We start from the raw sequence: 16943 nt of genomic DNA on the forward strand, positions 1-16943 counted from the left end.
TGGGGCAGATAAACCCAACCCAGCCTGATTGGAAAATGCCCGTGAGCCTTGGGAAGTTGTTCGTGGCCCCTTTAAGAGCGGCTGCGCTTCCAGCCTGAGCTTTGAGGTCCAGTCATCAGACCTTGGGCTGCCGTTAAGTATTTGCTCCCCCTGCAGATTGTGATCCTGCCCCCCCCCCCCCCCCCACCCCCGGATCAATGAAATCGACTGGGCTCCTTGCGTTGAACACTCACCACCCCATTTAGTGCCAGTGGGGAAGGGTACAGCTCATGGTGCTTTGCCCAGCCCCCTCAAGGGCACCAGGGGCGGGGGGGGTCAGACACGGGTGTTTCCGGCACTGGGGGGGGAGGGGGGGAAGACATGGGCGTTTCCGGCACCGGGGACGGGGGGGTCAGACACGGGCGTTTCCGGCACCGGGGGGGGGGGGGGGTCAGACACTGGCGTTTCCGGCACCGGGGGGGGGGGGGGGGGTCAGACACGGGCGTTTCCGGCACCGGGGACGGGGACGGGGGGGGGTCAGACACGGGCGTTTCCGGCACCGGGGACGGGGACGGGGGGGGGGGTCCAGACACGGGCGTTTCCGGCATCGGGGACGGGGGGGGGTGTCAGACACGGGCGTTTCCGGCACCGGGGACGGGGGTCAGACACGGGCGTTTCCGGCACCGGGGACGGGGGTCAGACACGGGCGTTTCCGGCACCGGGGACGGGGGGGGGGGGGTCAGACACGGGCGTTTCCGGCACCGGGGGGATCAGACACGGGCGTTTCCGGCACCGGGGACCGGGGGGGGGGGGGGGGTCAGACACGGGCGTTTCCAGCACCAGGGGCGGGGAGGGGGGAGGGGTGACACACACACACACACCCTCTCCCTCTCCCTCTCCCTCTCCCTCTCCCTCTCCCGGCTGGCCCTGCCCTCAGCAGAGGTAGCCAGTGAAGGGGGCGGGGTGGTTAATTCACTTTATTGAGGTGAAACGGAGACAACGGTGGGAAAAGCTGTGAAGGACAAAACCCAAAGAGCTGGGAGCCTGAGGCCCGACCGGCCTGCAGCAAAGTCCAGGGGCCTCCTGGGATCAGGGCGCGACAGCGGCGGGATAAACGCCTGCTCCCCACCCCCTGGCTCTGCAGGGCCCGGACGGGACGCAGGCTGCCCTGCCGGCCGGGGGCTCCGAGCCCGGGGGGTGGAGAACTAAGAGCGGCTGCTTCGCTCTGGCGCACGTGGCTGGAGCTCAGGGGCCGCTCTCGAGCAAAGGCAATATTCTCTGCTGGCGCAGGAGCGGTACCCAGGCTGTGGCCGGCCGGCTGGGGGAAGGGCCGGGAGGGCGAGAGGATCTTGCACACAAGGGCGCAGAGGCTCTGGGGCAGCGGCTGGCTCAGGCGCTGGAAGGGAGGAGCGGGAGCAAGGGGAAGGGTTCTGGGCGTGCTGCCGGGCGCAGGACTCCAGGCCTAGCCGGAGGGAAGCAGGAAGTTCCCGTCTCGCCGCAGCCTGGGCAGGGCCTTAGCGGAACTGGAGCGGGCTGATGCGCAGCCCAATGACGTCTCTGCCGACCTCGGTCACCTGGGAAGCAAAGGGGGGCGATCAACGGCTAAAGCACCACCGGGGAGCCGCCGCCGCTAGAGACCCTCACCCCCACACCCGGCTCTGGGACGCCGGCGAGCGCCATGGACGGGACCCGCCCCCGCCCTCACTGCCCTCCAGGAGCAGCGGGCGCGTCTCCCGGACCACCCCCGCCAGGCTTCGCCGCGCCGCGATGACGAGCCTCCTGGGCAAGCGGCTCGGACCCTGCGGCGCCTCCGTCCGGGCCCTGCCGCCGCCATTCCCAAGGCTGTCAGGCTCTCAGTGGGGAGAGGCGCTCCCCCCCGCAGCCCGGGCGCTGGTGTTCCCCTGCTCCCAAGGCACCCGAGCCCCACTCGGCCCTTCCCTGGGGCCTGTTGGCCCTACGCCGGGGGTCGCCTCTAGATCGACCCCCCCGGCCGCCAAGACCTGGCCAATCCATCTCGGAGCGCGCTCCCAGACCCCGCTCTCCGCCAGGGGCTGCCTGCAGATTGACCCCCGGCCGCTAAGACCAGGCCAATCCATCTCCGAGCGCGCTCCCAGACCCCGCGCTCCGCCAGGGGCTGCCTGCAGATCGACCTGCCAGCCGCTAAGACCAGGCCAATCCACCTCCGAGCGCGCTCCCAGACCCCGCGCTCCGCCAGGGGCTGCCTGCAGATTGACCCCCGGCCGCTAAGACCAGGCCAATCCATCTCCGAGCGCGCTCCCAGACCCCGCGCTCCGCCAGGGGCTGCCTGCAGATTGACCCCCGGCCGCTAAGACCAGGCCAATCCATCTCCGAGCACGCTCCCAGACCCCGCTCTCTGCCAGGGGCTGCCTGCAGATTGACCCCCGGCCGCTAAGACCAGGCCAATCCATCTCCGAGCGCGCTCCCAGACCCCGCGCTCCGCCAGGGGCTGCCTGCAGATCGACCTCCCAGCCGCTAAGACCAGGCCAATCCATCTCCGAGCACGCTCCCAGACCCCCGCGCTCCGCCAGGGGTCGCCTCCAGATCGACCCCCCGGCCACTAAGACATGGCCAATCCATCTCCGAGCACGCTCCCAGACCCCGCGCTCTGCCAGGGATCGCCTCCAGATCGACCCCCCGGCCGCTAAGACCTGGACAATCCATCTCCGAGTGCGCTCCCAGACCCCGCGCTCTGCCAGGGATCGCCTCCAGATCGACCTCCCAGCCGCTAAGACCAGGCTAATCCATCTCCGAGCACGCTCCCAGACCCCGCGCTCCGCCAGGGGCTGCCTGCAGATCGACCTCCCAGCCGCTAAGACCAGGCCAATCCATCTCCGAGCACGCTCCCAGACCCCCGCGCTCCGCTAGGGGTCGCCTCCAGATCGACCCCCCGGCCACTAAGACATGGCCAATCCATCTCCGAGCGCGCTCCCAGACCCCGCGCTCCGCCAGGGATCACCTGCAGATCAACCCCCCAGCCGCTAAGACATGGCCAATCCATCTCCGAGTGCGCTCCCAGACCCCGTGCTCCACAAGGGGTCGCCTCCAGATCGACCCCCCGGCCGCTAAGACATGGCCAATCCATCTCCGAGCACGCTCCCAGATCCCGCGCTCCACAAGGGGTCGCCTCCAGATCGACCCCCCGGCCGCTAAGACATGGCCAATCCATCTCCGAGCGCGCTCCCAGACCCCGCACTCCGCCAATATGGAAAGAGTAGCCGGTGTCGATGGGAGAGCAGCCCCCACCGACCTTACCGCACAGGCGGCCCGGGTGTAATGTTTGGGAAGGGGAAGGTGGCCTGGCGATCCCTGCAAGCCCGGCAGAGCCAACAGGAGCGGGGTGACGAAGGTGCCGGCAGGCCCCCCCCGCGGCGTCGTACCGTGGTGACCCGGCAGATCTGTCCCCGGAACTCAGGGCAGTAGCAGGCCCCGCTGAGCGGGCACTTCTCCACCGGCTTGCCGCGGTAGATGGGCCGGTAGGAGGCGGCACAGATGTCGAAGGGGTTGTGCATGTCGTAGTTGAGCTGGTAGGTGTCGACGGGGTTCTTCTCGCAGGCAGACAGGATCTTGCGCGTCTGGGGGGGGACGGGGCGTCAGTGGAACGGCTCCAACCTGCCCTCAGCTCTGCTGCACGCACTGGGGATCCCCCGGAGCCTTTAGCACAGGGGAGCTTCCTCCCTCCCTCCCTCCCCAGCCACCCGCCTGTGACCTGCACCCCCCCCGCCCCAGCCTCCCTGCTCCCCGAGGGTCTGCGCCAAGCCCCCTCGTTCTGCTCTGCATTTACCTGCTGCGCCACTTCCGGCTTGGGGCCCAGCTCCAGGAGCCGGCGGGCGAAGGTGGCGGCCGTCTTGAAGTTCTTGAGCTTGAAGAAGAGGTTGAGGGCGGTGCGCAGCACCAGGATCATGTGCACAGGCTGCAGGTTGGAGTGAGTGAAGTAGGCTGCCATCTGCGTGGGGGGAGAGACCCTGTCAGAAGGGGCAGTGTGTGCCACTTGCTTCCTGGGCCCCGTGGGAGGAGAGCCTGCCCGAGCCATGGGCAGCCCGGCTGCGGGGGGACGGTGGCAGGACCAAGCCAGCAGGGCAGTGGAGCGGCAGAGGGCCAAGGCCACGCCCAGCGACCCAGGCGGCTAATAAACCCCAGCAGATCTCACACGGATCTATAGCCTCCTTCTCCCCACCGCCCAGACGGAGAGCCAGGCCACAGAGCGGAGCACCGACTGGCCCCCACTCGCCCAGCTGCAGAGCTGGGAACGCAACCCAAGTCTCTGGAGACCCAGCCATGCGCTACCCACTACGCCACCCTGCCTCCCTGTTAAGTCAGGGTGTAAAATCCTGGTTAATCAGTTAGTGGGATTGTTGATTAACCGTTAAGCACTGCCACTTCACGGCAAGGGTTACCGACTAACCGGATAGCCGGAGAGCACTGCCCCTTCACGGCGAGGGTTACCGACTAACCGGATAGCCGGCGAGCACTGCCCCTTCACGGCAAGGGTTACCAACTAACCGGATAGCCGACGAGCACTGCCCCTTCACGGCGAGGGTTACCGACTAACCAGATAGCCGGAGAGCACTGCCCCTTCACGGCAAGGGTTACCGACTAACCGGATAGCCGGCGAGCACTGCCCCTTCACGGCGAGGGTTACTGACTAACCGGATAGCCGGCGAGCACTGCCCCTTCACGGCGAGGGTTACCGACTAACCGGATAGCCGGCGAGCACTGCCCCTTCACGGCGAGGGTAAACGACTAACCGGATAGCCGGCGAGCACTGCCCCTTCACAGCCCAGGGTTACCGACTAACCGGATAACCGGCGAGCACTGCCCCTTCACGGCCCAGGGTTACCGACTAACCGGATAGCCGGCGAGCACTGCCCCTTCACGGCGAGGGTTACCGACTAACCGGATAGCCGGAGAGCACTGCCCCTTCACAGCCCAGGGTTACCGACTGACCGGATAGCCGGCGAGCACTGCCCCTTCACGGCGAGGGTTACCGACTAACCAGATAGCCGGAGAGCACTGCCCCTTCACGGCCCAGGGTTACCGACTAACCGGATAGCCGGCGAGCACTGCCCCTTCACGGCGAGGGTTACCGACTAACCGGATAGCCGGCGAGCACTGCCCCTTCACGGCGAGGGTAACCGACTAACCGGATAGCCGGAGAGCACTGCCCCTTCACGGCGAGGGTAACCGACTAACCGGATAGCCGGAGAGCACTGCCCCTTCACAGCCCAGGGTTACCGACTAACCGGATAACCGGCGAGCACTGCCCCTTCACGGCCCAGGGTTACCGACTAACCGGATAGCCGGCGAGCACTGCCCCTTCATGGCGAGGGTTACCGACTAACCGGATAGCCGGAGAGCACTGCCCCTTCACGGCAAGGGTTACCGACTAACCGGATAGCCGGCGAGCACTGCCCCTTCACGGCGAGGGTTACCGACTAACCGGATAGCCGACGAGCACTGCCCCTTCACGGCGAGGGTTACCGACTAACCGGATAGCGGGAGAGCACTGCCCCTTCACGGCAAGGGTTACCGACTAACCGGATAGCCGGCGAGCACTGCCCCTTCACGGCGAGGGTTACCGACTAACCGGATAGCCGGTGAGCACTGCCCCTTCACAGCCCAGGGTTACCGACTAACCGGATAACCGGTGAGCACTGCCCCTTCACAGCCCAGGGTTACCGACTAACCGGATAGCCGGCGAGCACTGCCCCTTCACGGCCCAGGGTTACCGACTAACCGGATAGCCGGCGAGCACTGCCCCTTCACGGCGAGGGTTACTGACTAACCGGATAGCCGGCGAGCACTGCCCCTTCACGGCGAGGGTTACCGACTAACCGGATAGCCGGCGAGCAATGCCCCTTCACGGCGAGGGTAAACGACTAACCGGATAGCCGGCGAGCACTGCCCCTTCACAGCCCAGGGTTACCGACTAACCGGATAACCGGCGAGCACTGCCCCTTCACGGCCCAGGGTTACCGACTAACCGGATAGCCGGCGAGCACTGCCCCTTCACGGCGAGGGTTACCGACTAACCGGATAGCCGGAGAGCACTGCCCCTTCACAGCCCAGGGTTACCGACTAACCGGATAACCGGTGAGCACTGCCCCTTCACGGCGAGGGTTACCGACTGACCGGATAGCCGGCGAGCACTGCCCCTTCACGGCGAGGGTTACCGACTAACCGGATAGCCGGAGAGCACTGCCCCTTCACGGCGAGGGTTACTGACTAACCGGATAGCCGGCGAGCACTGCCCCTTCACGGCGAGGGTTACCGACTAACCGGATAGCCGGAGAGCACTGCCCCTTCACGGCGAGGGTAACCGACTAACCGGATAGCCGGAGAGCACTGCCCCTTCACGGCGAGGGTAACCGACTAACCGGATAGCCGGAGAGCACTGCCCCTTCACAGCCCAGGGTTACCGACTAACCGGATAACCGGCGAGCACTGCCCCTTCACGGCCCAGGGTTACCGACTAACCGGATAGCCGGCGAGCACTGCCCCTTCACGGCTCAGGGTTACCGACTAACCGGATAGCCGGCGAGCACTGCCCCTTCACGGCCCAGGGTTACCGACTAACCGGATAGCCGGCGAGCACTGCCCCTTCACGGCCCAGGGTTACCGACTAACCGGATAGCCGGAGAGCATTGCCCCTTCGCGGCGAGGGTAACCGACTAACCGGATAGCCGGCGAGCACTGCCCCTTCACGGCGAGGGTTACCGACTAACCGGATAACCGGCGAGCACTGCCCCTTCATGGCCCAGGGTTACCGACTAACCGGATAACCGGCGAGCACTGCCCCTTCACGGCCCAGGGTTACCGACTAACCGGATAACCGGCGAGCACTGCCCCTTCACGGCCCAGGGTTACCGACTAACCGGATAGCCGGCGAGCACTGCCCCTTCACGGCGAGGGTAACCGACTAACTGGATAGCCGGTGAGCACTGCCCCTTCACGGCGAGGGTTACCGACTAACCGGATAGCCGGCGAGCACTGCCCCTTCACGGCGAGGGTTACCGACTAACCGGATAGCCGGCGAGCACTGCCCCTTCACGGCGAGGGTTACCGACTAACCAGATAGCCGGTGAGCACTGCCCCTTCACGGTTAGGGTTACTGACTAACCGGTTCACCTTTCAGTGCAGTTGATCCCTGCACAGCTCAATGAGCACAGCGATCCTGGGTGTGGCTAGTGGACCTCACAGGACGTGGCCCTGGCTAGCAGAACACACCAGGCAACCACCACTCGACCGACGAAGGACAAAACGGGCACCGATTGCAAGGGGCAAAGGGCTGGGCCTTCGGTGGGCAGGGCAGTCTCAGGCTGCTGCCGGCATGGCAAGCGGGTTATCATCAATGGGGAAACTGAGGCCCAGTGACGTGGCCAAGGGATCCCCCAGAGAGACTGTCGCCTCCTGTAACCAGGGTCTGCTCCCACCCAGAGCCAGGGACCCAGCGTCCTGGCCACCACAATGGAGCGCCGAGAGTCCCGGACCTCGCAGGTGCGCTTCTGCTGCTCCAGGGTCTCTTTGGGGAGCCTCTTCCGCTCGATCTCCATCGAGAGCCCCACGATGTACTCCCGGCAGATGGTGATGAGCTGCTGGGCCTGTGGCGAGAGGAGCGCGGGGTCAGGCACCGTCCCCCGTGGCTCCCGAGAGCGGGGGCCTGGGGGCCAGGGCGTGCCGGGCCCTCACCTCAGCAATCTCCTGCTTGTTATCCACCACCAGCAGCGGCACGCTCAGCAGGATGGCGCGGAACTTCTCCACCGCCTCCTCGAACTTGCCGGCCGTGGTGAGCTGGTAGCAGACTTGCAGGCGCTGGATCAGGTCGTTGAGCTTCAGGCCGACGACCGGGAGGGCATTCTTCAAGCCGGCGTCCTTCCTGCAGGGGTGGGAGGGGCAGGGCCGGCCCTGAGAAACCGGGAATGCACCGGGAGGCCAGCCGGGCAGGGAGGGGCGAGTTACCCTGATGGGCCGTCTGCAGTGCAAACGGGCCAGATCCACACAGCTCCTCGGCCCCACGGAGGCCCCCTGCCGCCTGACTGGCTGTTCCGGTGCGTGCTGGGAAAGTCTGGGTCACTCCCCACAGCGAGCTACCCCGGGGCAGAGGACGTGTTTCCAGATGCCCCGCCCCAGGGTGTGGGCTGGGCCTGTTGTGTCAGAAAGCGACTGGCACACGGGGAGTGCCCCCGGACACGCAGCACGCAGGGCCGGCGGGTCCGCCCGGCTGCTCACCAGTTGCGATGTGGGTATCCGTACATGGCGGGGAGGCAGGGCAGTGCCTGGTAGGTGGTGCGGCCCCGGGCATAGGTCTGCAGGAACAGCTGCTTGTAGGGGCCAAAGTGAGTCACTCCCACCTGGTCATGGAGGAGCTGAAGGGGAAGGCAAGCGCCACGCTTACTACACCGGCCGGCCAGCCTGAGAGCCCATTAGCACCGCACCCCCCGTCTGCCACCGAGCGGCCCAGGCCACGAGCGGGGCCTTGCCCCGTGACTCCTGGCCGGAGGAGTCCGACGGGAGGGAGCGGGGAGCCTCACCCTCATGGCCGTCTCAAAGGAACCTCCCAGGACGTGATCCACCGGCAGCTGGGAATTGTTGCACCAGACCTACGGGAGCAGGAAAGACGACAAGAGGAGCTGCAGGGTCCCCCCGCCCAACGCTCCCCAGCAGCAGGGCTCCTCGCGTCTCCCCACAAGCGTCACCGGCGCACAGGCGGGGGGGGGGGGTGCCTGCGAGAGGAGGTTTCAGGCCAGGCGGGGTGTTTGCTCCAGTTACCTGAGCTGGGCTGGTGCCCTTGGTGGGTGGCACGAAGAATCCATCCTCTGCCCCTCCTGCCGGGCCCGCAGGGACGTCCTGGGGAGCAAGCAGGGCGTGAGGAGCTCGCCAGTGCCGGGCGGGGCTGCAGCGCTGCAGCCGGAGCCAGCACGGGAGAGCGCACGCCCAGGCTGCCCTGCCCTCGTGCGCCAGCCTTCGCCTCTAGGCTGGGGTCCTGAGGAGGGGCGGGTCCGCCACCGGCCTCTGCTGAAACGGCCAGGCGGGGCGAGCTGGGGTCGGGGCTGGCCTGGGACCTCTCCCTGCGCCTCACTGGCCAGCAGGCGGTAGGGGCCCATCACCGGAGCCAGCGTCTCCGCAGACACAGCCCGCACCCGGCGCCAAACCTTGGGTTCCCCCGAAACGGGAGGGCTCACTCGCCGCGGGGAAGGAAAAGCATCAGCGTGACGCTACCAGCCTGGGTCAGTCGCTCAGGGAGATGCCCCACGTTCCACAAGGGCGCTGGCTCTGAACCCCACCACTGACCATTTCGCTAGGCCCCGGCCGGATCACGCCCGCGCGCTCTCCTGTTCCTTGCCCTGAAGGGCCACTCAAACCCGCTGCTTGAGACTCCAGCGTCCTCCCAGGACCCCCTCCGGCTCCCTACCAGTTCGGGGGGAAGGTCCAAATCCTCTTCCACTTCCCAGCCGCCTCCTTCTTCCTGGCCCTTACCCAGGGCTTCGTCGCCAAAGCCTTCCCCGGCGTCCACAAAGCCATCTGCGCGTTACAGGAGAGGGGTGAGCGCCCCGCTGGAGGGGAGACGCCCCGACGCTCCCCTCCTGCGCCCCTCTCACCTTCGTCCAGCTGCAGCTCGGCGTCCTCTCCCCAGCCCTCGGTGCCAACGGTGTCGATGTCAATGTCGGCAGCCAGCGCCCCGCCCTTGCCTGGGGAAGGACAGGATGGCTCAGCGCCCCCGACACTCGACACTACGCGGGCCCACCCCAGACCCTGCTGCGGGGAAGGCTGAGGGGACCTGGGGCCAGGTGAAATCATCCAGGGGACTTCCTGGGGATGATTTCAATGTCAGGGCCCGCACCAGGAATCTGGAGTCACGAGGGAATCAAAACGGCGTTTGTCAGGGGGGCCGCGGGCCCTCGCCGCCTTGCTCTCCTGACGGGGCCGTAGTTGGATTCCAGCCAAGGGGGCCCAGGCCACTGCCTCCGGCGGCTCCCTTTGGCTGCAGTCGGTGCACGGGCCAATGGGAGTGCCAGGCTCCGCGCCGACGGACCCGTTCGGTAAACCAGGCAGCGCGGCCCACTGGCGGCTTTCCCACAGCAGGCCCCTGGCCGCCTGGAGGAGCGAGGAATTACAACGGGCCTGCCCCCGCCCGAGACCCTCTTCTGGGGCGAGAGTACAAACGGATCCCAGGACGGAAAGGGGGAGAACGTTCGCAAGGTGTCACAGGAGCCTATTGCAGCAAATGCCGAAGGGAAACGTGCCCCAGCCTGGCAGACCAAAGCAACCCAAATCAACAGGCCTCCTGCTTCCCGGACGCTTACGACCGCACGAGGCTGGAAATCAACACATCCAAACTGAAGGGGAGGAAATGAGGCCTAAGGGGTGGACAAAGCAGGAGGGGAGGGTCAGCCTGCCTCTTGCTCTCCTTCGGGGCCCTACACTGCAGACTTGGGAGAAACCTGCTCCCCTGGAGCTGGCTGGCTGAGAGAGACAAGGAGGGGAAGGAGAGACCTTCCCCCATCACGCTGCCACCTGGACCTTCTCTGTGCTAATCCTGCAATTGACCCTGGCCAGAGCTAGCCAAAGAGCCAGAAAACATCACCGCTTCCCCGTGGGATGGGAAATGCTCTCTTCCCTCCTTTTCCTGCCCACCTCTCCCCTGCTCCCTTCTGTCTGACGAGGATCTGGCGTGGCTGGCCCAGTCAGCATCTTGTGTAACCCTGCTGTCAGCTTGGGACCAGAGGCAGCTAAAAGCAACGCCGACCCAGCGCCACGTGGGGCCGCGATTACTAGGTCTCAGCGTGACTAAAAACCAGGTGCTGGCCCTGCGCTAGTCGCAGTCAGGTGGCGAGTGAAAAATCAGTACTAGAAACCACAGCATCGGCCCCTAGCTTTACTGTGCTGCTCTCTCCCTGGTCTGTGTGTTTTGGTCTTGTCTTTTAGGAACCAGGGTCGGACTTCAAACAGCAGCAGCAACAGCTCCCCCCCTCTCAACTCCCTCCTCTGTTCCCCCAAAGAACGGCTATTGCCGTCTTTAACCCCATCGCAGAGCCGTGGCCGTGCGTGTCCGTGTCCGTACGTGTGCACGTGTCCGTACGTGTGCACGTTTCTTTCTAAACCCTCTCTCTGGCTAAAATGAACAAGGGAAACCTCACTGCACCCTGTTCATTTCCAGTGCTTCAGCCCTTCCCTTTTCCTGAGTCTGTATTCCAAAGGAGCTAGGGGTATGTCTACACTACCCCGCTAGTTCGAACTAAGAGGGTAGTGTAGACATACCCTAGGGCTTTGAGGACGCCCCTGCCGAGGCTTCCCACAGGCCGAGGGCTCCGGAGCAGGCCCGGTTTGACGCTGAACGGCGACCGAGTCTGCTAACCCATGACTAGCTGAGCCCGTTTGTTCCCACCTTTGCTCGCAATCGTTCCCTCAAAGAAGCCCTTGGAGACGGTGAGCAGCGGCCAGTTGGTATCCAGAGGCATGATGGCCGCCGGCGGCTGCAGCAGCTTTGCGTCGGGGTCAATGTCTGGAATCTGAAAGGAGAGACCGTGGGAAGACGCCCTTGGCTTAGCCTCCCCTCTGGGCAGCCCAAGGGGCCGGGCTCAGCCCAGGCTGGAGCGGGGCCTGTCAGCTGCCTCAGCACCAGCACCCACAGCCCTCCCTCCCCTCCTTTTCCCGGCGGAGCCTTGTGACCAGCTGATCTACTAACCGTTTCCTTTTCTGGGTCAAACGTCTCCTTCAGGCTCTCGGCTTCCTCGTCCAAGCCGTGGGTTGCAGCCGTGAGATAGGCCAGGGACTCTGCAAAGGAGGGAAGGCACGTGGCAGAGGGACAGGGGGTTTAGGATCCTTCCTAAACCGCATCATGAACGTGCGAATGGCAGACGGCTGCAATGTCCCGCTTGGCGCAGAACGCGCTTTACAGGCGAGTTTAGTCCATGCCAGGGCAGACCAGAGTTTGGGGGCAAGCTCAGAGACTCGGTGCCCGCTGGGGAATGGCGATTCACCAGAACTCCGCACAGACACTCCCTTTGCCAGACACGCACTGCGAGGAAGGAGAGGGCACTCCCACAGCCGGTCTCACGGACCGTCAGACCGGCAGCACACCAGGGCCATCGCCTCATAGGAGGGGCTGTGGGCTCAAGAAAGGAGAGCCCCTATTCGAAGTGCGTAATTGGGAGCCCTATAACTACTCATAGACAAGGCACTTCCTTGTGCTCTGCCTCGGTTTCTCCATCTGCAGTGGTAATGCTGAGCTGCCCCAGGGCACAGCAGGGGTTAACATCTGAGCATGGTCTGAGAGCTTGGCTGGAAGGCAGACGGGGGGAACGCCCAAACGAGCGGGTCCCACCCAGCCAAGGCGCAGCAGCTAACGGTCCGCCAAGTCCCCCTTTTGCGATACAATTAAACGGGAGACAAAGCCAAGATGCAGGAATGGACGTTTACTGGCTCCTGCCTGCAACCCGCAGGGCCGTGGCAGACGCAGCTGGCGCCGTGATACTCACTCTGCCCGCAGTTCTTCAGGATCCTCACCCTCTCCGCCACGTCCCCGAGGTACAGGGCGTTCTGGTAATGGCCACTCATGTCTTTACGGATCTCAGCTAAACCGAGGCAGACACAGAAACAGTCACCACCCTCTGCAGGTCTCAGGTGCCTCGACAAGCTGTCTCCTCCCCCCCCCCCCCCCCCGGTGTCCCGTGGCTCCTTCCTTAGGAGTCTTTATTTGCACTGCAACAGCATCTCGCAGCCGTGGTGGAGGACCAGGATCCCACCGTGCTGGGCGTGTACGAACACAACCACAGGACTGCTGCTGCCTCCAGGAGTGGACGTCTCATCCCCCACCCCGGGGACTCACCGATCTTCATCATCTTGCGGAGCTTCTCCAGGTTGCCGGTGAGGAGGTACAGGAAGGAAAGCCTGTCGAAGTTCTTGGTGCGCTGGTAGCACATCTCCACGATCTGATGGTTTCCCTGCAGCAAGGCCACCTCCCCCAGCTTCTCCCAGCAATTCTTGTCGTCCAGCGCCTTGGCTGCCTCCAGGGCGATCTAGCAGAACGGGGGAAGCGGCATGGAAGCCTGGGGCAGGCCTGGACTGCGCAGACCAGGCTCAACTCCGCCCACGACCTGGGGCAAGTCTCGGAGCCTGGTTCCCCGCCTGTGCCACGGAGATAACGGCCCGGCCCCGCCTCACCAGGGCGCGAGTGAGACTCGGGGCACGTCTTCCCCTGCTGCGCCGCAGAGCCATGTTCTGCAGGTCTAGGCTCGCTCCCGCCGCCCCTTAAGGGAAGCCCAGGGCGCGCCCGCTCCCGCCGCCCCTTAAGGGAAGCCCAGGGAGCGCCCGCTCCCGTCGCCCCTTAAGGGAAGCCCAGGGAGCGCTCGCTCCCGCCGCCCCTTAAGGGAAGCCCAGGGAGCGCGCGCTCCCGTCGCCCCTTAAGGGAAGCCCAGGGAGCGCGCGCTCCCGTCGCCCCTTAAGGGAAGCCCAGGGCGCGCCCGCTCCCGTCGCCCCTTAAGGGAAGCCCAGGGCGCGCCCGCTCCCGCCGCCCCTTAAGGGAAGCCCAGGGCGCGCCCGCTCCCGCCGCCCCTTAAGGGAAGCCCAGGGCGCGCCCGCTCCCGCCGCCCCTTAAGGGAAGCCCAGGGCGCGCCCGCTCCCGCCGCCCCTTAAGGGAAGCCCAGGGCGCGCCCGCTCCCGCCGCCCCTTAAGGGAAGCCCAGGGCGCGCGCGCTCCCGCCGCCCCTTAAGGGAAGCCCAGGGCGCGCGCGCTCCCGCCGCCCCTTAAGGGAAGCCCAGGGCGCGCGCGCTCCCGCCGCCCCTTAAGGGAAGCCCAGGGCGCGCCCGCTCCCGCCGCCCCTTAAGGGAAGCCCAGGGCGCGCCCGCTCCCGCCGGCCCTTAAGGGAAGCCCAGGGCGCGCCCGCTCCCGCCGGCCCTTAAGGGAAGCCCAGGGCGCGCCCGCTCCCGCCGGCCCTTAAGGGAAGCCCAGGGCGCGCCCGCTCCCGCCGCCCCTTAAGGGAAGCCCAGGGCGCGCCCGCTCCCGCCGCCCCTTAAGGGAAGCCCAGGGCGCGCCCGCTCCCGCCGCCCCTTAAGGGAAGCCCAGGGCGCGCCCGCTCCCGCCGCCCCTTAAGGGAAGCCCAGGGCGCGCCCGCTCCCGCCGCCCCTTAAGGGAAGCCCAGGGCGCGCCCGCTCCCGTCGCCCCTTAAGGGAAGCCCAGGGCGCGCCCGCTCCCGCCGCCCCTTAAGGGAAGCCCAGGGCGCGCCCGCTCCCGCCGCCCCTTAAGGGAAGCCCAGGGCGCGCCCGCTCCCGCCGGCCCTTAAGGGAAGCCCAGGGCGCGCCCGCTCCCGCCGCCCCTTAAGGGAAGCCCAGGGCGCGCCCGCTCCCGCCGCCCCTTAAGGGAAGCCCAGGGCGTGCCCGCTCCCGCCGCCCCTTAAGGGAAGCCCAGGGCGCGCCCGCTCCCGCCGCCCCTTAAGGGAAGCCCAGGGCGCGCCCGCTCCCGCCGCCCCTTAAGGGAAGCCCAGGGCGCGCCCGCTCCCGCCGCCCCTTAAGGGAAGCCCAGGGCGCGCCCGCTCCCGCCGCCCCTTAAGGGAAGCCCAGGGCGCGCCCGCTCCCGCCGCCCCTTAAGGGAAGCCCAGGGCGCGCTCGCTCCCGCCGCCCCTTAAGGGAAGCCCAGGGCGCGCTCGCTCCCGCCGCCCCTTAAGGGAAGCCCAGGGCGCGCTCGCTCCCGCCGCCCCTTAAGGGAAGCCCAGGGCGCGCTCGCTCCCGCCGCCCCTTAAGGGAAGCCCAGGGCGCGCTCGCTCCCGCCGCCCCTTAAGGGAAGCCCAGGGCGCGCTCGCTCCCGCCGCCCCTTAAGGGAAGCCCAGGGCGCGCTCGCTCCCGTCGCCCCTTAAGGGAAGCCCAGGGCGCGCCCGCTCCCGTCGCCCCTTAAGAGAAGCCCAGGGCGCGCTCGCTCCCGTCGTCCCTTAAGGGAAGCCCAGGGCGCGCTCGCTCCCGTCGCCCCTTAAGGGAAGCCCAGGGCGCGCTCGCTCCCGCCGCCCCTTAAGGGAAGCCCAGGGCGCGCTCGCTCCCGCCGCCCCTTAAGGGAAGCCGGCTCCAGCTGGGAACTCCACGTCTCCTGCACACCTGGTGCCGGCCGGCCTGGGAGACCTAGGGCAGAGGGCGGCTCCTAACACTAGGGCCTGAGCAGAGAGGGTGAACTTTCTAGGGGGTTCCCACCTCTGACCGGCTGGACGCTGAGGGCAAGAGAGGCCTCACCGGAGAACCGCAGAGGCCATCCCTGCACCGCACCCGCCCACCCCCCAGAACACAGGCGAGCCTTCGCCCGAGGCCATGCCGCAGAGCCACATTTCACAGAGGTGCCCCCGTCGTGCCCTGGCCTCTCACCTCGATATTGCCGCACTCCAGGGCCAGGCTGAAGCGGGTCTTCTCGTCCTTCACGAAGTGCAGCGCCACCTCGGGGTAGCCCTTCTTCTGCAGGTAGGCGATGATGGACTGGCCCACCAGCTTGGCGTTCCGCACCATGTGCAGCACCTGGCGGGAGGAAGGGCCGGGCTCTGGGCGTGCACCTGGCAGGCCACGCCCTCTGGCAGCGGGAAGGCCCCGCCCGCCCACTCACCTCGTCGTACTTCCTGTTGATCAGCGCCAGCTTGAACCTGAACTCCGTGGGGTCGATGGTGAGGACCCTGGGCCGGCACTCCCTGTCCAGGCAGTACACGTTGTTCCCCTTCACGCGGGTGACGTAGATGGGCAGGTCCAGAGTGCGGATGATTCCATGGTCCCTAGACCGGGCCAGGAGGGATCTGCACGTCACGCCGTGCGGCCCATGCGCCTCGCCCCCAGGGTGTCAGCAGCCAGCCCAGCCCAGGGCACAGGCCACCCCACGAGCCCGCAGCCGGCGCCAGCGAGACCCACAAGGCTCAGCTGAGCACCCAGGGCTGGGCTGCAGGGCTGCCTCGCTCTGAGTCCCAGAACTGACCTGACTCCAGGGAGGGCGGGACAACACCAAGCCCCTCCTGGCAGTCTGGGACGCTCTCAGCCAACAGGGGCCGAGGGACTTTGCTGGGGGCGGGGGCGTGTGAAGCCTCCCCCTCCCCCACAGCGCAGAGAGCCCCAGGGCTTGGCGGGCCGGATCTTGCCCATCCCTGCTCTAGACAGTGGGGGCGGCACAGCCGGCTCTGGCGCTCGCCTCGGGGGCTGCCTGGGAGGCCGCGGCTACAGAGGGAGGGTCCCCGCAGGGCATGGGTCACACGCCCAGAGCGAGCAGGGACTGCCAAGGCTCAGAGGCCCAGCACCCGGGGCACAGCCCAAGACCCAACCGAGCCCAGGCGCCCCGGCGACGGGGCCACGCCAAAGCCAGCTCCTCAGAGCGGCTCCCACGCCAGGCCGGGCGCCGAGGCGGCAGACTCACCCCGTGGTGACCGCGTATTTGATGTGGTTGCTGGTGGTGTAGATGAAGACCCCGCTCTCGTCCCAGGCCCCGCTCTTGACGCGGATGTTCTCGTGGATGTTACACATGGACTCCAGCTTCCTGTTGCAGATCATGATGGCTGGGGAGAGGGAAGAGCAGAAAGCCGTAAGGTTACAGCCCGGGTTCCCTGGGAGCGGGGCAGCCACTTGAGAGCCCAGCACTCCACAGGCCGGGCGCTTCGGCCCAGCGGGAGCAGCCCCCCGCCACGGGGACCCCGCCCAGCACTCCGCAGGCCAGGCACTTCGGCCCAGCTAGAGCAGCCCCCCGCCACGGGGACCCTGCCCAGCACTCCACAGGCCGGGCGCTTCGGCCCAGAGGGAGCAGCCCCCCACCATGGGGACCCAGCCCAGCACTCCGCAGGCCGGGCGCTTCGGCCCAGAGGGAGCAGCCCCCCGCCACGGGGACCCCGCCCAGCACTCCGCAGGCCGGGCGCTTCGGCCCAGGAAGAGCAGCCCCCCGCCACGGGGACCCCGCCCAGCACTCCGCAGGCCGGGCGCTTCGGCCCAGAGGGAGCAGCC

The 16943-nt window shown here is 67.1% G+C and overlaps 1 protein-coding gene across 1 annotated transcript in view; it reads right to left on the minus strand.

The window, feature by feature from the left end:
• Positions 1-938: 938 nt before the first annotated feature.
• COPA (coat protein complex I subunit alpha) overlaps positions 939-16943 on the minus strand; it is a 44698-nt gene continuing 28693 nt past the window's right edge. Inside the window, 17 exon segments of the mRNA XM_075908334.1 lie at positions 939-1553; positions 3378-3572; positions 3782-3943; positions 7488-7598; positions 7687-7873; positions 8227-8363; positions 8529-8597; positions 8767-8844; positions 9410-9519; positions 9597-9686; positions 11384-11507; positions 11684-11772; positions 12477-12572; positions 12827-13016; positions 15342-15488; positions 15574-15736; positions 16366-16504. Of these exon segments, the coding sequence (XP_075764449.1) occupies positions 1494-1553; positions 3378-3572; positions 3782-3943; positions 7488-7598; positions 7687-7873; positions 8227-8363; positions 8529-8597; positions 8767-8844; positions 9410-9519; positions 9597-9686; positions 11384-11507; positions 11684-11772; positions 12477-12572; positions 12827-13016; positions 15342-15488; positions 15574-15736; positions 16366-16504 (2147 nt within the window). The 3' untranslated portion in view covers positions 939-1493.

Source organism: Pelodiscus sinensis, chromosome 24 (assembly GCF_049634645.1).
Source record: "Pelodiscus sinensis isolate JC-2024 chromosome 24, ASM4963464v1, whole genome shotgun sequence".
NCBI lineage: Eukaryota > Metazoa > Chordata > Testudines > Trionychidae > Pelodiscus > Pelodiscus sinensis.